This window comes from Dama dama, chromosome 7 (assembly GCF_033118175.1).
Source record: "Dama dama isolate Ldn47 chromosome 7, ASM3311817v1, whole genome shotgun sequence".
In the NCBI taxonomy this organism is placed as follows: domain Eukaryota; kingdom Metazoa; phylum Chordata; class Mammalia; order Artiodactyla; family Cervidae; genus Dama; species Dama dama.
Window position 1 is genome coordinate 33,531,925 of NC_083687.1, and position 16,257 is coordinate 33,548,181.

The window sequence follows — 16,257 nt, forward strand, 5'->3', positions numbered from 1 at the left end:
CAGCAAGTCTTAAAAGTATGAAAGGGCTTTGCAATCATTATATAAAAGATTAAAACGCCTGTTTATTTTATTGTATAGCTAGTGCTTTGGGCCTGAGCATTTCTCACTACAACCTGGGATTATTGCCCCACTATTACACTTGAAGAGATGGAGACCCAGAGAGGTAGTGTCACTTGTTCATTAAAATCAGAAATTGGACTGGACCCTAGGAAGGTGGATCATTTTATTTTTAAACTTTACCTAATATCTTTAATGGATCCAGGATGTCCAGCAAACTAAAGCAGGAACTCAGGAGTGGTATCAAGATTGAAAAAAAAGAAAAAAATCCAGTCCCATCCTCAGAGAATTTAGGTCTTGGAGAAAAGGGACAGATGGCTAAGATAAAAGACATGGGGAGGAGAGGGAGCTTTGAAGATTGGAGGCCCTGCCTGTGGACTAGAGTGTCGAGTTTTCCTCCTGGAATGTTAATTCACTAATACTTCCTGTCTGCCAAGCTGGTGATTGAAATGAGCTCACCCAGCTTCAGAAAAGGCAGATATGGAAAAGGGTACTCTGATCCTAGAACATATTATGCTCAAAGGCTCTTTGGCCAGAATGACCTTGGCATTATGTAGGACCAAAGAGAAAGTTACTGTATATGAAAGGTGAGAAGTGGAAGCGCAGACTATTAATCCAGGAAGGCAAGGTCTGTGGGCCAGAATTTGCCTTCTAGGCCATTGTGAGGAATTTGAACTTTACCTGAGAACAGACACTGCTTTATCTGGACTATTTATGTTTCTCTACTTCTCTCAGTTGCTATCCTGTTACTCCTGCTCTTTCCTGTGTCTCTGGTCTTCTGCTGCAGCACCACATACACTTCACGTACCTAACACCTCACGCAATTACAGGGCATGGGGTATCAAAAAGGTAAGAGGAAGGGGCACCAGAGGACATCTCTTCTTTTGTTTCTTGGCTAAATATGTACCAAATGTTGCCCACAGATTCTGCCTACCATGAGAGGGTTTTCCAGACTGACGTGAGACATTGGATTGGGTGGGTATGGGAGTCACATTCCCTGTAGCTCTCTGATGAATCTTGCTCAGAATTCTAACAAGGTGGAGCTAAGTTGCCCAAGTTCATTACTGCCTCACCAAGGTGGACAAGGAGGAAGGTGGCTTTGGACAAGTTCTGGCTGATCACATTAAAGCAGAAGGTTGTAGGGTAGGTAGCAAAAGATAGCTCTTGAATGCATGCCCTTTGGTCTAGTTCTGTGTCTCTCTTTCCATCTTAAAGCTTGGAATGCAGGTGTGATGGCTGGAGCTTTAGAAACTGTCTTGGACCCTAGGAATAGTGCGAGGGTTGTTGGAAGGCTTGGCAATTTCTTGGGGTTGCTATACCAGCCCTAGACTGGATTTCCTGTACTTCCACATCTGGACTGCTTCTTCACGAGAGAGAGAACTTGTTTCAGCCACTGTCCGTTTGCCTTTTCTATTCTGTAGAACTTAACTGAATCTTCAGGGACACAATGATTTGCTATCTTTAGAAAAAATGCAACCATAAAACCATCTGCTCTTTGTTTTGCTTTTTTTCCTAAATATTAATCGGAATTCTGTAACTTTCTGAATTACATTTTTATGTATTAGTCTGTTTAGCTTTTCTTTCCCCTTCTTGAGTCAATTAGGTCATTTAGTTTCTTTTGAAAAAGTCATTTAATTAAGATTTTCAATTTTATTTGCACATAATTCTTCAAATTGCTCTCAAAATTATTAGTCTAGTATGTACCCTTTCATGTTTCTATTTTTTATGTATTCTCCTTTTGAGTAGAGCAGCCAATAGTTTATCTAATATAGTAGCATTCTTAACCTGAAAGGACTAGTAGGACTTATTTTTCTTTCTATAACTTGCCAGCATCAAAATCAACTTCTAGTTTTATCTTTATTATTCTTATAGTTTCCAAATATTTATTTTGTTAATTAAATTTATTTACTTGAATGTTTACTTTATCATCATTTTTTCTTGTTTAGCAATAATAAGTGTTTAAGGATATAGAATTTTCTCTGAAAAAAAGCACTCTACTCTAGAAATCAAAGCTCTGAACCCATTGAAGAGGGATGGAGAGGACAAAGCAAAATCATTGCTATTATCTTGCTTTCCCCCAGTTCAGTGTGACCCTTTGGGGTATTTTTACAGTCATAACCATTTATTCAATGCAAATTTATTAACTATGCACGAAAAGTCCAGCACTGTTCTAGGTACAGGGAAATAGCAGTGAAGAAAAGAGACTACATTTCTGTCCTCATGAGATTTAGATTATATTCTGTATACTAGTTAAACCAAGGAGGAGACTTTGGTCTGTCCCTTACTCATCTGGGGGAGGCAGGAACAAAGGAGAATACTGATAGACCTGGAAATAGGGCCGGAGAGTATCAGAGAAGGAGGCCTTTGGGAAGGTGAAGATGTGAGAGCCAGTGGCCATATTGTAAAAGGACACAACTCCAGCCTCGAAGTCCAGAAAAATCCCCACAACCAGGGGCTGCTCTGTCAGTTGAATGGAAGTTAGGGGATAAGTAAGCGCTACATAGCCTTCCTTGCACCGTCTGATGGCCCAGAATCCAGACTGAGGCGTCGGCACCATGACAGTGTCCCTCTGAACATTTTCCATACAGACTCCTAAATCCCACCCAGTTCCTTCTCCCACATCTACTTCAAAGTAATGTTTCCCTGAAGTGAAGCCTTCACAGCCCAGGATACAGGGCAAGGCACTAAATCTCCTAGAAGAATTATCAAGCTTCTCCTGAGGGCATCCACGAGTCACTTGTCTCCCATCCTCAGACAGAGTTAGTTCATAATGAGCTGTATCTGGATCCAGAGTCACGCTGACTGCAAACAAAAATAAGGACATGATTTTTGTAGCTGAGAGCACAGTTTATTTTAAATAAAACCAGCCTGTGTTCAGATCCAAGCATGGTTTCTTACTAACTGTCATGAGCTTAGGCAGTTCATTCTCTAAGCCTCAGTTTTGTTAAATATAAAGTGGAAATCATCATATCTGTCACCAAGATAAGTGCCCAATAAGTGGTAGTAATAATAATGATAACATCATCATCATCTTCAACATCATCACCATCTTAGTCACTCAGAGAAGCCAAGGAGCAGGATTAACCGTAGTTAACGTGATTAACTTCCTCTCCGAAGTCCTTCCTCTCTCTTGGAGGACTTCTAGGAATCATGGAACATTGAAGCATAAATGAGCCCTTCCTCATCTCTACTTAATTACCATTTACACTGAGGATCAGAGAAGGAAAATGACACAACTGATGTCATAACTTGTTATTGGAAATCCCAGAATTTTACTCAGGCTTCAGGACATACACCTCAGCTCTTCTTTCTTGTTTCAGGTAATATTCTATAGGGATTATACAGAGTAATATACCTGACTAGAGTCAAGTAAGACAGAAAAAGGTATAATAAACTAAACTGTGATACTGACCAGCAGTGCAATTTTAAAAATGAAAAGTGGTAGTGGGGTGTTATAGCAAGAGAGTTAAGAACTACTGTGTTACTGGGTTAAACACTGATCAGTTGGATTGTGGTAATAAGGGAAATCAAGTATTAGGAAAAACTTCCTGTGCTGGATGTTCTCCCTTTGCTCCTCCAGATCACACTCTACCTTTCTCCAGCCTGCTCCATGTCCAGGAAGGGTAACCCCTCTGGACACCGCAACAAGGCTCCCTTCCCTCTGACTACTGTTTGGTTAAGCCAATGGGAAGGACTAGAGGAGACCATAGGGCAAAAAGAAGCAGAAATAGAAGTATTTAGTACCCCAAGTCCCTCCCTACTGGCTGTGATTTGGAGGGTCTGTGTTTGGTCACACTCTCCTTTAGCTACAGCTCCCTCTATCTGCTACTGAAACCCTGGGAAGGTGATGACTTCCTCCGTATTCCTAGCTTTGGGTTGCTTCACTGTTCCTTGTTAGCACTAAAATCCTCATCTTTGTAAACATCCCTTTATTAACTCTGTTCAGTGAGTCTTTATCATGAGCCAGACTCACAAAGTTTGGGGCTTCAATTAATATTCCCGGAATGATCCAGGAAAACCAAGCTGAGAAAATCAAATTTTTACAGGTTAGTAAATCACCTGAAAGATTGTTGATTACTGAGCTCTTTGGAAATCAATCACAGACCTTGGTAGTGGTTGTTACTGTTGTTTGTCTTGATAAATTGAAGGGGAACTGAATACGGGTTCATTATCCTTGTCGGAAACCCCTGGGGCCAAATGGGTTTTGAAATTCAGATTATTTTTGATGTTATAAAGGCAAGAAATACAGATGCTCTAATTAGACCCCTGGTAGGGTCTAAGGTGGGCTTCCCTCATAGCTCAGTTGGTAAAGAGTCCGCCTGCACTGCAGGAGGCCCCAGTTCAGTTCCTGGGTTGGGAAGATCCCCTGGAGAAGGGATAGGCTACCCATTCCAGTATTCTTGGGCTTTCCTGTGGCTCGGCTGGTAAAGAATCCTCCCACAATGCAGGAGACCTGGGTTGGATCCCTGGGTTGGGAAGATCCCCTGGAGAAGGGAAAGGCTACCCACTCCAGTATTCTGGCCTGAAGAATTCTATGAGCTGTATAGTCTATGGGGTCGCCAGAGTTGGACACGACTGCGTGACCTTCACTTTCACTTTTCAGAGTCTAAGGCAGTGTCTTGTAATCTAATGCATCAATATATCTGCAGTAAAACAGACTTTCAAACTAAGCAGGATAAATAGGGAGTTTAAATTGTCCCATTTCAGTTCAGTTCAGGTTTCATCTTGATGTCACTCAGACACTAAGGGAGCCTTCCATGATTCTGCCTCTTAGTGTTCATCTGTTCAGTTCAGTTCAGTTGCTCAGTCGTGTCTGATTCTTTTTGACCCCATGGACTGAAGCATGCCAGGTCTCCCTGTCCATCACCAACTCCTGGATTTTACTCAAACTCATGCCCATTGAGTCGGTGATGCCATCCAACCATCTCATTCTTTGTCGTCCCCTTCTCCTCCTGCCTTCAACTTTTCCCAGCATTAAGGTCTTTTCCAAGGAGTCAGTTCTTTGCATCAGGTGGCCAAAGTATTGGAGTTTCAGCTTCAGCATCGGTCCTTCCAATGAATATTCAGGACTGATTTTCTTTAGGATGGATTGGTTGAATCTCCTTGCTGTCCAAGGGACTCTCAAGAATCTTCTCCAACACCACGGTTAAAAAGCATCAATTCTTCGGCGCTCAGCTTTCTTTATAGTCCAACTTTCATATCCATAAATGACTACTGGAAAAACCATAGCTTTGACTAGACAGACCTTTGTTGGCAAAGTAATGTCTCTGCTTTTTAATATACTCTCTAGGGTGGTCATAAATTTTCTTCCAAGGAGCAAGTGTCTTTCAATTTCATGGCTGCAGTCACCATCTCCGGTGATTTTGGAGCCCAAAAAATAGTCTGTCACTATTTCCACTGTTTCCCTATCTATTTGCCATGAAGTGATGGGACCAGATGCCATGATCTTGGTTTTCTGAATGTTGAGTTTTAAGCCAACTTTTTCACTCTCCTCTTTCACTGTCATCAAGAGGCTTCTTAGTTCTTCGCTTTCTGCCATAAGGGTGGTGTTATCTGCATATCTGAGGTTATTGATATTTCTCCCAGCAATCTTGATTCCAGCTTGTGCTTCATCCAGTCCAGCATTTCTCAGGATGTACTCTGCATATAAGTTAAATAAACAGGGTGACAATATACAGCTTTGAAGTACTCCTTTCCCAATTTGGAACCAGTCTGTTGTTCCATGTCCAGTTCTAACTGTTCTTGACCTGCATACAGATTTCTCAGGAGGCAGGTCAGGTGGTCTGGTATTCCCATCTCTAATTTTCCAGTTTGTTGTGACCCACACAAAGTCTTTGGCATAGTCAATAAAGCAAAAGTAGATATTTTTCTGGAACTCTCTTGCTTTTTCGATGATCCAGCGGATGTTGGCAATTTGATCTCTTGTTCTTCTGCCTTTGCTAAATCCAACTTGAACATCTGGAAGTTCACGGTTCATGTCTTGTTGAAGCCTGGCTTGGAGAATTTTGAGCATTACTTTGCTAGTGTGTGAGATGAGTGCAGTTGTGCATTCTTTGGCATTGCCTTTCTTTGGGCTTGGAATGAAAACTGACCTTTTCTAGTCCTGTGGCCACTGCTGAGTTTTCCAAATTTACTGGCGTATTGAGTGTGGCACTTTCACAGCATCATCTTCTGGATTTGAAATAGCTCAACTGGAATTCCATCACCTCCACTAGCCTTGTTCGTAGTGATGCTTCCTAAGGCCCACTTGACTTCACATTCCAGGATGTCTGGCTCTAGGTGAGTGATCACACTGTCATGATTATCTGGGTCGTGAAGACCTTTTTTGTATAATTCTTCTGTGTATTCTTGCCACCTCTTCTTAATATCTTCTGCTTCTGTTAGGTCCATACCATTTCTGTCCTTTATTGAGCCCATCTTTGCATGAAATGTTCCCTTGGTATTTCTAGTTTTCTTGAAGAGTCTCTAGTCTTTCCTGTTCTGTTGTTTTCCTCTATTTCTTTGCATTGATCACTGAGGAAGGCTTTCTTATCTCTCCCTGCTATTCTTTGGAGCTCTGCATTCAGATAGGTATATTTTTCCTATTCTCCTTTGCCTTTCGCTTCTCTTCTTTTCACAGCTATTTGTAAGGCCTCCTGAGACAACCATATTGCCTTTTTGAATTTCTTTTTCTTGGGGATGGTCTTGATCACTGCCTCTGTACAATGTCATGAAACTCCATCCATAGTTCTTCAGGCACTCTATCAGATCTAATCCCTTGAATCTATCTGTCACTTCCACTGTATAATTATTAGGGATTTGATTTAGGTCATACCTAAATTGTCTAGTGGTTTTCCCTACTTTTTCCAATTTAAGTCTGAATTTGGCACTAAGGAGTTCATGATCTGAGCTATAGCCAGCTCCCAGTCTTATTTTTGCTGACTGTATAGAGCTTCTCCATCTTTGGTTCAAAGAATATAATCAATCTGATTTTTATATTCATCCATGTGTAGAGTCTTCTCTTGTATTGTTGGAAGAGGGTATTTGCTATGACCAGTGTGTTCTCTTGGCAGAACTCTATTAGCCTTTGCCCTGCTTCATTCTGTACTCCAAGGCCAAATTTGCCTGTTACTCCAGGTATTTCTTGACTTCCTACTTTTGCATTCCAGTCCCCTGTAATGAAAAGGACATCTTTTTTGGGTGTTAGTTCTAGAAGGTCTTGTAGATCTTCATAGAACTGTTCAACTTCGATTTCTTCAGCATTACTGGTCAGGGCATAGACTTGGATTACTGTGATATTGAATGGTTTGCCTTGGAAACAAACAGAGATCATTCTGTCATTTTTGAGATTGCATCTGAGTACTGCATTTCAGACTCTTTTGTTGACTATGATGGCTGCTCCATTTCTTCTAAGGGATTCTTGCCCACAGTAGTAGATATAATGGTCATCTGAGTTAAATTCACCCATTCCACTCTGTTTTAGTTTGCTGTTTCCTAAAGTGTCAATGTTCACTTTTGCCATCTCCTGTTTGACCACTTCCAATTTGCCTTGATTCATGGACCTAACATTCCGGGTTACTATGCCATATTGCTCTTTACAGCATTGGACTTTACTTCCATCACCAGTCACATCCACAGCTGGGTGTTGTTTTTGCTTTGGCTCCATCTCTTCATTCTTTCTGGAGTTTTTTCCCCCACTGATCTCCAGTAGCATATTGGGCACCTAGTGACCTGGGGAGTTCATATTTTTTGCCTTTTTGCCTTTTCATATTGTCCATGAGGTTCTCAAGGCAAGAATACTGAAGTGGTTTGCCATTCCCTTCTCCAGTGGACCATGTTTTGTCAGAACTCTCCACCATGATCCGTCCATCTTGGGTGGCCCTAGATGGCATGGCTCATAGTTTCATTACCCTCATTAGTGTTCATACTCTTATGGAATTCCTTCCCTTTGATTGTGGGCAGGACCTGTGAATTGTTTCTGACCAGTAGACTATGGCAATAATGATGAGATGTGACTATATGTCACTCTATAAGCCTCTTTCTTTCTGGTAGACTTGCTCTAGGGACTTTCAGTCTCTCTCTCTCTCTCTCTCTCTCTCTCTCTCTCTCTCTCTCTCTTACTCTGAAGAAATAATTAGCCGAGGTGGGAGGCCCAAGTGCAAGAAGCTGAAGGGTGGCTTCTAGAATCCAAGGCAGCCTCCAGCCAGCAGTCAGCAACAAGCCAGAGCCCTAAGTGCCAAACCCAAAAGAAATAAATTCTGCCAACAACCTGAGTGAGCTTGTAAGAGGATTCTTTCCCAGTCTAGCTTCCAGATAAGAACACAGCCAGGTCAACGCCTTAGCTGCAGCCTTGTGAGACCCTAAGCAAAGGACCCAAGTGGGTCTGCACAGATAACCAGTATCTCATGTCCCTGTCTAAACACTGGAGAAAACTAACAAGAGAGAGTGACAGTAACAGAGGGACAGGTGATGAACTTCATTACCACTTAAGGTCCCGTCTATCTGTAGGATTTAGGGCTTCTTCACATACCTTGATGTCTCCTTAACATTTTCTTTACATCAAAGTAAAGCTCCGAAACATTGCACACAGTATGAAGGTCCAAAGAGAGGGCCTCTGGTGGTTCTAGCTTCACAGCACAACTCCTAGAATAAGCAGAAAGCAAGACTTCTTCAGTGTAAATTCCATTCAGCTCTGTATACCCACACCTCTTTCCCTCCTGAACTCATATAGGACTCACCTGCTCAAAGTATCTTTCACATCCTATGAAGAAAGAAAGACAAAAGATAAGTGTGGGAACATCAATATTTCATGGGACTTGGCATGTGAGGCTGTTCTCTGTAAACACTCCTTCCAAAGAAGTAAAAAGACTAATCGTGGCCTTAGATATTGATGAATACCCAGAGACGATGGTTTCCATCCTGGCCCCATGGGATGGTCAGCATATCAGGGTGTTTATCTGTTACCTTCCTTTCTGAGCTCTGTGGGGAGCTGCAGGGTCTGCAATCATGTCTCCCTGTGATGTGGAAGAAGGCCAGGAGCTTTGCCCCATGCTCCCTCTGGAAAGATTTGCTTTCAGTGACCTCATTTCTTTCAGAGTGAGCCCATATTAGAGACACTTATTGCAAAGGTCCAAAATGGTGAACTCAGCCTTAAGCCCTGAGACTGGGCCACTATGGTGGTAGCAGCAGGTATCACATGGTGGTGGGGCATTGAACTATATTCTCATCCTTACAGTGTGACCCCTAGTTCTGTTAGTAGGAACAGGAAAAAAACAGGTACAATCATAGTTTAGTTTATTGTAATGGGCTGCATCCAAAAGAGCTCTGGAGGGCTCTACAAGCAAATCAAGGAGAAAGTTATCACTCATTTTGACTGCCCCACTTTGTCACCCATCAGTCATCTGAAGGGGTATTTCAGAAGACACTCTCACAGTCAGAGTTGTGTAAAAATGGTAGCCAAAGTTGTCCCATGGTTCCATTTGGCCAAGGAACCCACCATAGCCATATTATTTCTAATTCACCTAAAGGCATTCAATAGACTGGTGGGGGCCACCTTGCAAACATTGACGTGTATCTAAAAGGAACATTACTTTAAATTCCCTACACTAATGTGCCATTTTTGAGTGAACAGGCAAGCCTCACCAAGCTTCCCATGGTTCCTCACCATTTTCTTGCTAAAAGGTCAAAAACAAATACCTTCCCTCCTTTCTCCAAGTGCATAGTCTTACCTGAAGCAATTTCTGGGCTGAGCCCTGACATTTATTCTCTAGTTCCAGGATGTGGTTCTGGAGTTCATGGTTCTTCTGTTGAAGATTGGCCTTATTGTCCCTCAGTCTCCTCAGAGTTTGCTCTTTTTCTTCCTCCAGTTTCCATAGATAAGATTTCTCTTCCTCACGAAGGAAACTCTGGAGAGTCTTAAAGTCAGACTGGATTTTTTGTTTCTGAGCCTCTATCTTCTCCTTGAGTCAGGAAAAGTGGAAACAAACCAAATGCCCATTGATGGATGAACTGATAAACAATATGCAATATATAGATACAGTGGAATACTATTCAGTCTTAAAAAGGAATGGCATTCCGATACATGCTACAACATGAATGAATCTTAAAGACATTATACTAAGTGAAATAAGCCAGAAAAAAAGAGCAAATATTTTATGATTCCACTTATATGAGATACTTAAAATAGTCAAATTCATAGAGACAGAAAGTAGAGTAGTGGTTACCAGGAGTTGGAAGGAGGAAGGAATGGAACTATACACATACAAATAGTTAAACAGTACATTTTGTTATGTATATTTTAACACGTACACACACAAAAGTAAGTTTGCTCAGCTACCATAAGATTATTTTCCCATGACTCATTCAAGCTGGAAAATTGTCCCACTGTAGAGTCATGCCTGGAAGACAGATACTCAGATGTGGGAGAGGGTATCACAATTCTCTAGAATCACCCTATTTCCTTATTCAACCAACATGCAAAAGAGATGGGCAGGAGTGATAAATAATTTAAACATGGGACTAGAACCAAGGTCAAAAATTTTTTAAAGTTAAAAAGATAAAGATGAGTTTTTATTTGAGATGTAAGAAGGTAGCTCTGAGTCTGAGAGGATTTCTTGAAACGAAAGCTTATAGTGAACATCACCAAGGCCGAACTTTAAGGCATCCAAGCTAACAGGAGAGTCCATTATTCTCAGCAGTGGGAGGTCTGGGTAGCAGACTTTTGTCATAGTTAACTATGAAATAGTTATCCATCAACCCGGGTCCATGTACTCAACCTTATGTGTAAGAGCGACAGATGAGCGACAATGATACAGCTTGTCAGACTCAGCTTTCATTTGGTGAGAGAAGAATTGCAATCTCCATGGATGATTTCTCAATTCATACAGTGTTTTGATGGCTGTGATGTTGTGGTTGAAGGGTCATTGATGGGGTTTCCGTGTATATATTAGTTGTAATCAAGATCCTCCCCACTGCCTAAGATCCCAGAAATGAGAGAGGTAAGATTTAACAACCATACCTAAAGGATTGGAGCAGAGAGGTTGGAAGGTTGGACGAGACCTCTGAAAGAGGCAAAATGTCTCACTGGCCTGTGGGATTTGTCTGCAAGTTGATGAATTACATAAATATTCTGTAAAGGAATGCATCTCTGATCAGGGGGAGGCTGGTCAGTCATGAAAATAGTCTTATAGACCTGAGAGTCTGCAGTACTAAGTGTGTAGGTTCTTGGAGCACTTGGATCTTCCTTATAATACAAGTAGATTTCCTTCATCAGCTTCATGAGCTTCAGTAATACGAATCTCACCTGGAGTGATTCTGTTTTCTTAGCAGTCACAAAGGTTGATTTCTGAACTTGTAAGGCTGAGAGCCACACCCTGTACTGTGGTACATGTGCCCTGTACTGCAGTATGTGTGCCACGGCAATCAGGTTGATAAGGCCTTCAAATCAAGAAGGTACTTTGAGATATTAAGAACTGAAACTCAGTGAAGAATGACTCTACGTAAACAGGCATACCAGTTCTGCTTCTCCTGACTAAGGTTTCAGAATTCTAGCCAACTGCTACTGAAAGGTTGAGGGGGTTGGAGATAAATTCTCATAGATTTTAGACAACGAGGGGCATAAAACCAGTGGTTTCTCTTTGGATTTTGTCTATTTGGTCTGGTTTAGTGACAATAAGCTTTCACTATATTTTGCCCAATCACCCCCTATATCTGAGCTCTAGGATGGAAAACAGCCTGAGATCAATAAGCCCAAACTCTTACATTCCATTTGGTTATTTGCTCTGCTGTGAACAGCTGCAGGTTCATACATTCCTCTTGCAGTTGCCTCAGTTTTGTCACAGCTTGCTGGAGCTTTTCCTGAAGGAAAAATTGAGTGAATAAAGTCTATTCAACAATTCTTCATTAGCCACCTAAGGGGCAGCGCAGCCCTCCAAGACTATTAGAATAAAACTGAATATGCATTGAGTCTTCACACTTTGCCAGGAAGCATGCTAAGGACTGTGTTTTGCTGTTGTTGTTCAGTCACTAAGTCATGTCCCATTCTTTGCGACCCCGTGGACTGTAGCCTGCAGGCTCCTCTGTCCAAGGGATTTCCCAGGTGAGATTACTAGAGTTGGTTACCATTTCCTTCTCCAGGGGAATTTCCCAACCCAAAGATCAAACTGCATCTCTTGCATTGGCAGGCAGATTCTTTACCACTGAGCCATCAGGGAAGCCCAAGGGTTGTATATGCAGTAACATATTTGATTCCCTTGGCAATCCTGAGAAGTTAGTAGGATTTTTAACATCATTTCTATGCTGCAGAAACAGGCTTAGAAAGGGGATAAATAACTTGCTCAAAATGCTGTAACTGGTGGGTGGTTGGACTGTGATTTCAGTTCATCTGTTGACCCTGAGTCTGAGCTATATCCACTACCACTAACAGTCTTGCCAGGGAAGTGATGCACATAAAACAAGATAATAATCACCTAAAAATATTTTATTTAATAATGTACTGACCCAAACAGAACCAATGCCAGAGTGTTTGGCACACAGGGTACTTTGTATGTATTATGGTGAGTCAAGAAGGAAAGATCAGGCTGCCAGCCAAAGTTATTAGAAACAGTTAATGGAGGAGGAGGGCTCTGAGGCCTTTTGAAAAATGGTATCATGAAACCATGTTAAAGCAACTTAGTATCCATATCAAGCTTTTAGGTTGTTTTTCAAAACAGTGTCTCACATTTTCAGGGAAAGCAAGTTTAAGCTAAATCAAATTGCTAGCTGTGATCAATACTAAAAGAATCAGCTCCTGTCCTAAACCCAGTAAGTATGCTCATTAATTCTTGTGTGCTGTCAACAAAGGGCTCTGCAGAACTTGTTAGCAAGTCAGTATTGCAGTTGCTTTGTGCCAAATGCTATTCTAAGCTTTACATGTATTATGTCCTTAAGCCTTATAACAACCTCCTGAGCATGTATGTTGGGGAGGAAGGGAACTACTCTTATCCCCATTCACAGTTAGGGAAACCAGGGCATGAAGACATTAAATAACTTGCTCAAAGCCACCCATCTAAGATTTCAAACTAAGCAGTCTGACTCTCTAGGCTTAGAACCATCACCCCATGGTGATTCTTTTACTATTTGGTGGGAAAATAATTCCAATGGGAATAGCCCCATTACAGCAATTAACTGCTCCATGGAGTTTAAGGAAGAGCTGCCATGTGCTGAGTGGTGGTCAGTATTGGCATATACTGATGGAGGACTCAGAACCTTAATAGACGATCACCTCCAATTCATGGAAGGGGGGTTCAAGGAGCTCACACTAAGGACAACAATTTTCTCAAATCTAGGCAGGACAGTACTCTTGCCTAGAAAATCCCATGGACGGAGGAGCCTGGTAGGCTGCAGTCCATGGGGTCGCTACGAGTCGGACACGACTAAGCGACTTCACTTTCACTTTTCAGTTTCACGAGTTGGAGAAGGAAATGGCAACCCACTCCAGTGTTCTTGCCTGGAGAATCCCAGGGATGGGGGAGCCTGGTGGGTTGCCATCTATGGGATCGCACAGAGTTGGACATGACTGAAGCGACTTAGCAGCAGTAGCAGCAGCAGGTAGGACAGAGAAGGAATAAGGCAGCAGGGCTATGCCCACTAGGTTCCATGATAGCAAAAGTCAGCCTTCCTTTACATGATTTTTTTAAAAAGCTATATCTCAGGATCCTAATCTTGGGTTTCAGGCCAAATAAATCTCAGGTCTCGGGGGGCAACATGAGGCCAAGCACTCGCCGAAGCCCTGTGGGCCACCACTCACCTTGTAGCCTTGGCATGCTTCTTCCACCAGAGCTGTGGCATGCCCTTTGTGCTGTGGTCCACGATCACAGAGCCAGCAGATGAGCTGGCCCTCGTCTTCACAGAACAGGTGGAGCTTCTCTCCATGTTCCTCACATGACATTTCCTGGTCCATCTCCTTGATGACTTCAATGAGATTTCCCAGCTGCTTGTTGGGTCGGAGGCTCGCCATGTTAAATGGTGCTCGACACTGGGGACAGCAGAATGTATTCTGCCATGGTTGCATCTGGTAGCAGCTCACTATGCACGCTTGGCAGTAGCTGTGTCCACAGTTGATGCTCACTGCGTTAGTCATCAGGTGCAGGCAGATGGAGCAGGTGGCTTCCTCCCTCATCTTCTTTGAGGCCATGGCTTTTCCTGAAAAGCTCCAATATTGAATCCAGAGCTAGAGATGAAGTGATTAGAATTTTCCCACAGTAATGGAACTTTACCTCTCCTGAGTCTCTGTCCAATGCACTGGTTGCCACTGGTTTCAACAGGTCATGGAGTCTTCTCTAGAGAGAGAAGAAGTAGGTTGGAATTTAGAAGATGCATCAAATGTAGCTGTGTTGTGGAATATGATCGTGACTATTACATGTGGCCACTTTAATTACAATTAAATAGAATTTAAAATTCTGTTTCTCACACCTCTTAGCCATATTTAAATTGCTTAATAGCTGCAGATGATTGGTGGCTATATGAAAGTCCATATGAAAGCCCAGATAGAGAACATTCCATCATTGTGAAAAGTTTTCACTGACAGAGGGAGAGAAACCAGACTGATTTCCTCAACCAAAGCTGCAGCAAGAGCGAGAACTCGGTGAGGGACTGTTAAAGTCTTTCCCCCTCTAATGAACATCAAGAATAATTGGTACCAGAATGGTTTCTTTGTAACTTGTAGTAACACTTAGGTAAAGGTGTGGTCTATTAAGGATTTGATTGAGACAATCAAATTCGACTCTAATTAAACCCTCACTCCTACCCCACAAAGAACAAAAGACACCATAATAAAGTCCCTAGTGGAAACCTAACTGGATGATAATGAAAGTAAAAAAGAGAACCAGAAGAACAAGTAAAGAAAGCAAGTTCTTTTTCCCCCTCCCTGACCTGGGAAAAAGAGAATTGGAAAGAGACCTGGGAAGAGAAGGGGAACAGAACTCCTTGACAGCTAGGGAGGTGACTGTCTTCTCCAGGCAGGACTTGTCTCTCAGGAGAAGTTCAGAGTGACTGGAACACAGGGAGTTTGCAGAATCCAGGATAGGGGAAGGTGAGAAGCAGATATCTGAGAAGGCAGGGCCTCTCAACCCTGAGGGCTTAACCTCTAGGGACCTGACAAACAATAGACAAAAGGAGTCGACCGTCTCACCCACAGCTTAGACCCCTGCTTCCGCATTCCTAGGAGTTTGTCAGGGAGGGCAGCAGAGGATGAAGGAAGTTGAGAGTGGCCTTTCCTTTGAACTGACAGGGCCAGAATCAAAAGCAAGGATTCAACTAAAGTTACTGGACAGGCTATGTCCCTCTAATAACCAGGACCAGTCTCTTGGATCCAAAGAGAATTTCTCCTGGAAATTTCTGTTCTTTGGCAGTTTACCTCCCCCAAGCGAAAAACTAGGCTCCTCTCTGCCACTGGTGCTGTGCTCCCGGGGGAGAAGGACTTCCGTTCCTCTGGGGCCCCAGGGTGCCTGTCCTGGACCTTCACTCACCTCACATTCTGTATCTTCGGAGATTTGACATGGAGTCTGGCGAAAAAGAAAGCAGACCGGATGTGAGAGCCATGAAGCAAAGGCCTGGCTATTTTCAGAGTTCCAGCAACTGTTATCAGGAAACAACACCCCTCTGACTCTCCCATCCTGCCGCCCATCAACACACACACACACGCACACAAACCCATAAGCACACACTCTCACGCACCCAGCCTCCCCCATCCTCCTCCTCCTCTCCTATCCCTCCGTGGAGAAAACATGGGCCTGACCTTTTCCACTCCCTTCTCCACACAGCAGACAGTCACATATTCACTGCCAGGTCCCTCCGTAGCTGCTGGTTCCTGAGGTCTGGGTGAGGAAGTTAACTACACACAAAAGTGAAACTATTTCAGAGGGCGGGGCCCTATAAGATCCGGGGTGGAAACTGGTGAAATGGCCCGTATCTTTGGCACTCAGCTTGTACTGAAAGGGAGGGGAGATGGTAGGAAAAATATTTTTCTTTTACAGCGATAAAAAGAAAGAACAAATTAATAATTCAGTAAAACTCTTTTGTAACCCCGCCACAGAGGATTTAAAAGTTCAAAGTCTGCAGAGTTTAGAGACCCTGACTTGAAATCTTTCTACTGTTGCCACTAACTCCCTTGGGGTTTATAAGCCGTCCTGGCTGATGTTATGTTTTACCATTTTTAGTCACTTATTGTTTTATAACTGCTCC

The 16,257-nt window shown here is 42.7% G+C and overlaps 1 protein-coding gene across 1 annotated transcript; it reads right to left on the minus strand.

The window, feature by feature from the left end:
* Positions 1 to 2,178: 2,178 nt before the first annotated feature.
* Positions 2,179 to 15,941, minus strand: TRIM38 (tripartite motif containing 38). Its single transcript, XM_061147457.1, has 9 exons — positions 15,812 to 15,941; positions 15,543 to 15,578; positions 14,292 to 14,354; positions 13,823 to 14,217; positions 11,797 to 11,892; positions 9,765 to 9,995; positions 8,775 to 8,797; positions 8,567 to 8,679; positions 2,179 to 2,859 (listed from the first exon to the last, which is right to left on the minus strand). The coding sequence occupies exons 4-9, from the start codon at positions 14,207 to 14,209 to the stop codon at positions 2,339 to 2,341; spliced, it is 1,371 nt and encodes a 456-aa protein (XP_061003440.1). The 5' UTR covers positions 14,210 to 14,217; positions 14,292 to 14,354; positions 15,543 to 15,578; positions 15,812 to 15,941; the 3' UTR covers positions 2,179 to 2,338.
* Positions 15,942 to 16,257: the final 316 nt, after the last annotated feature.

What these genes read in the sequence shown, in the direction of transcription:
- TRIM38 (XM_061147457.1), bottom strand. Translation starts at nt 14,209, where the DNA reads ATGGCCTCAAAGAAGATGAGGGAGGAAGCCACCTGCTCCATCTGCCTG. An exon ending in CAGCCCAGAAATTGCTTCAG is followed by an intron (nt 8,798 to 9,764) that starts GTAAGACTATGC and finishes CTTTCTTCATAG; the next exon opens with GATGTGAAAGATACTTTGAG. An exon ending in AATGTTAAGGAGACATCAAG is followed by an intron (nt 2,860 to 8,566) that starts GTATGTGAAGAA and finishes TTTTGTTTGCAG; the next exon opens with TCAGCGTGACTCTGGATCCA.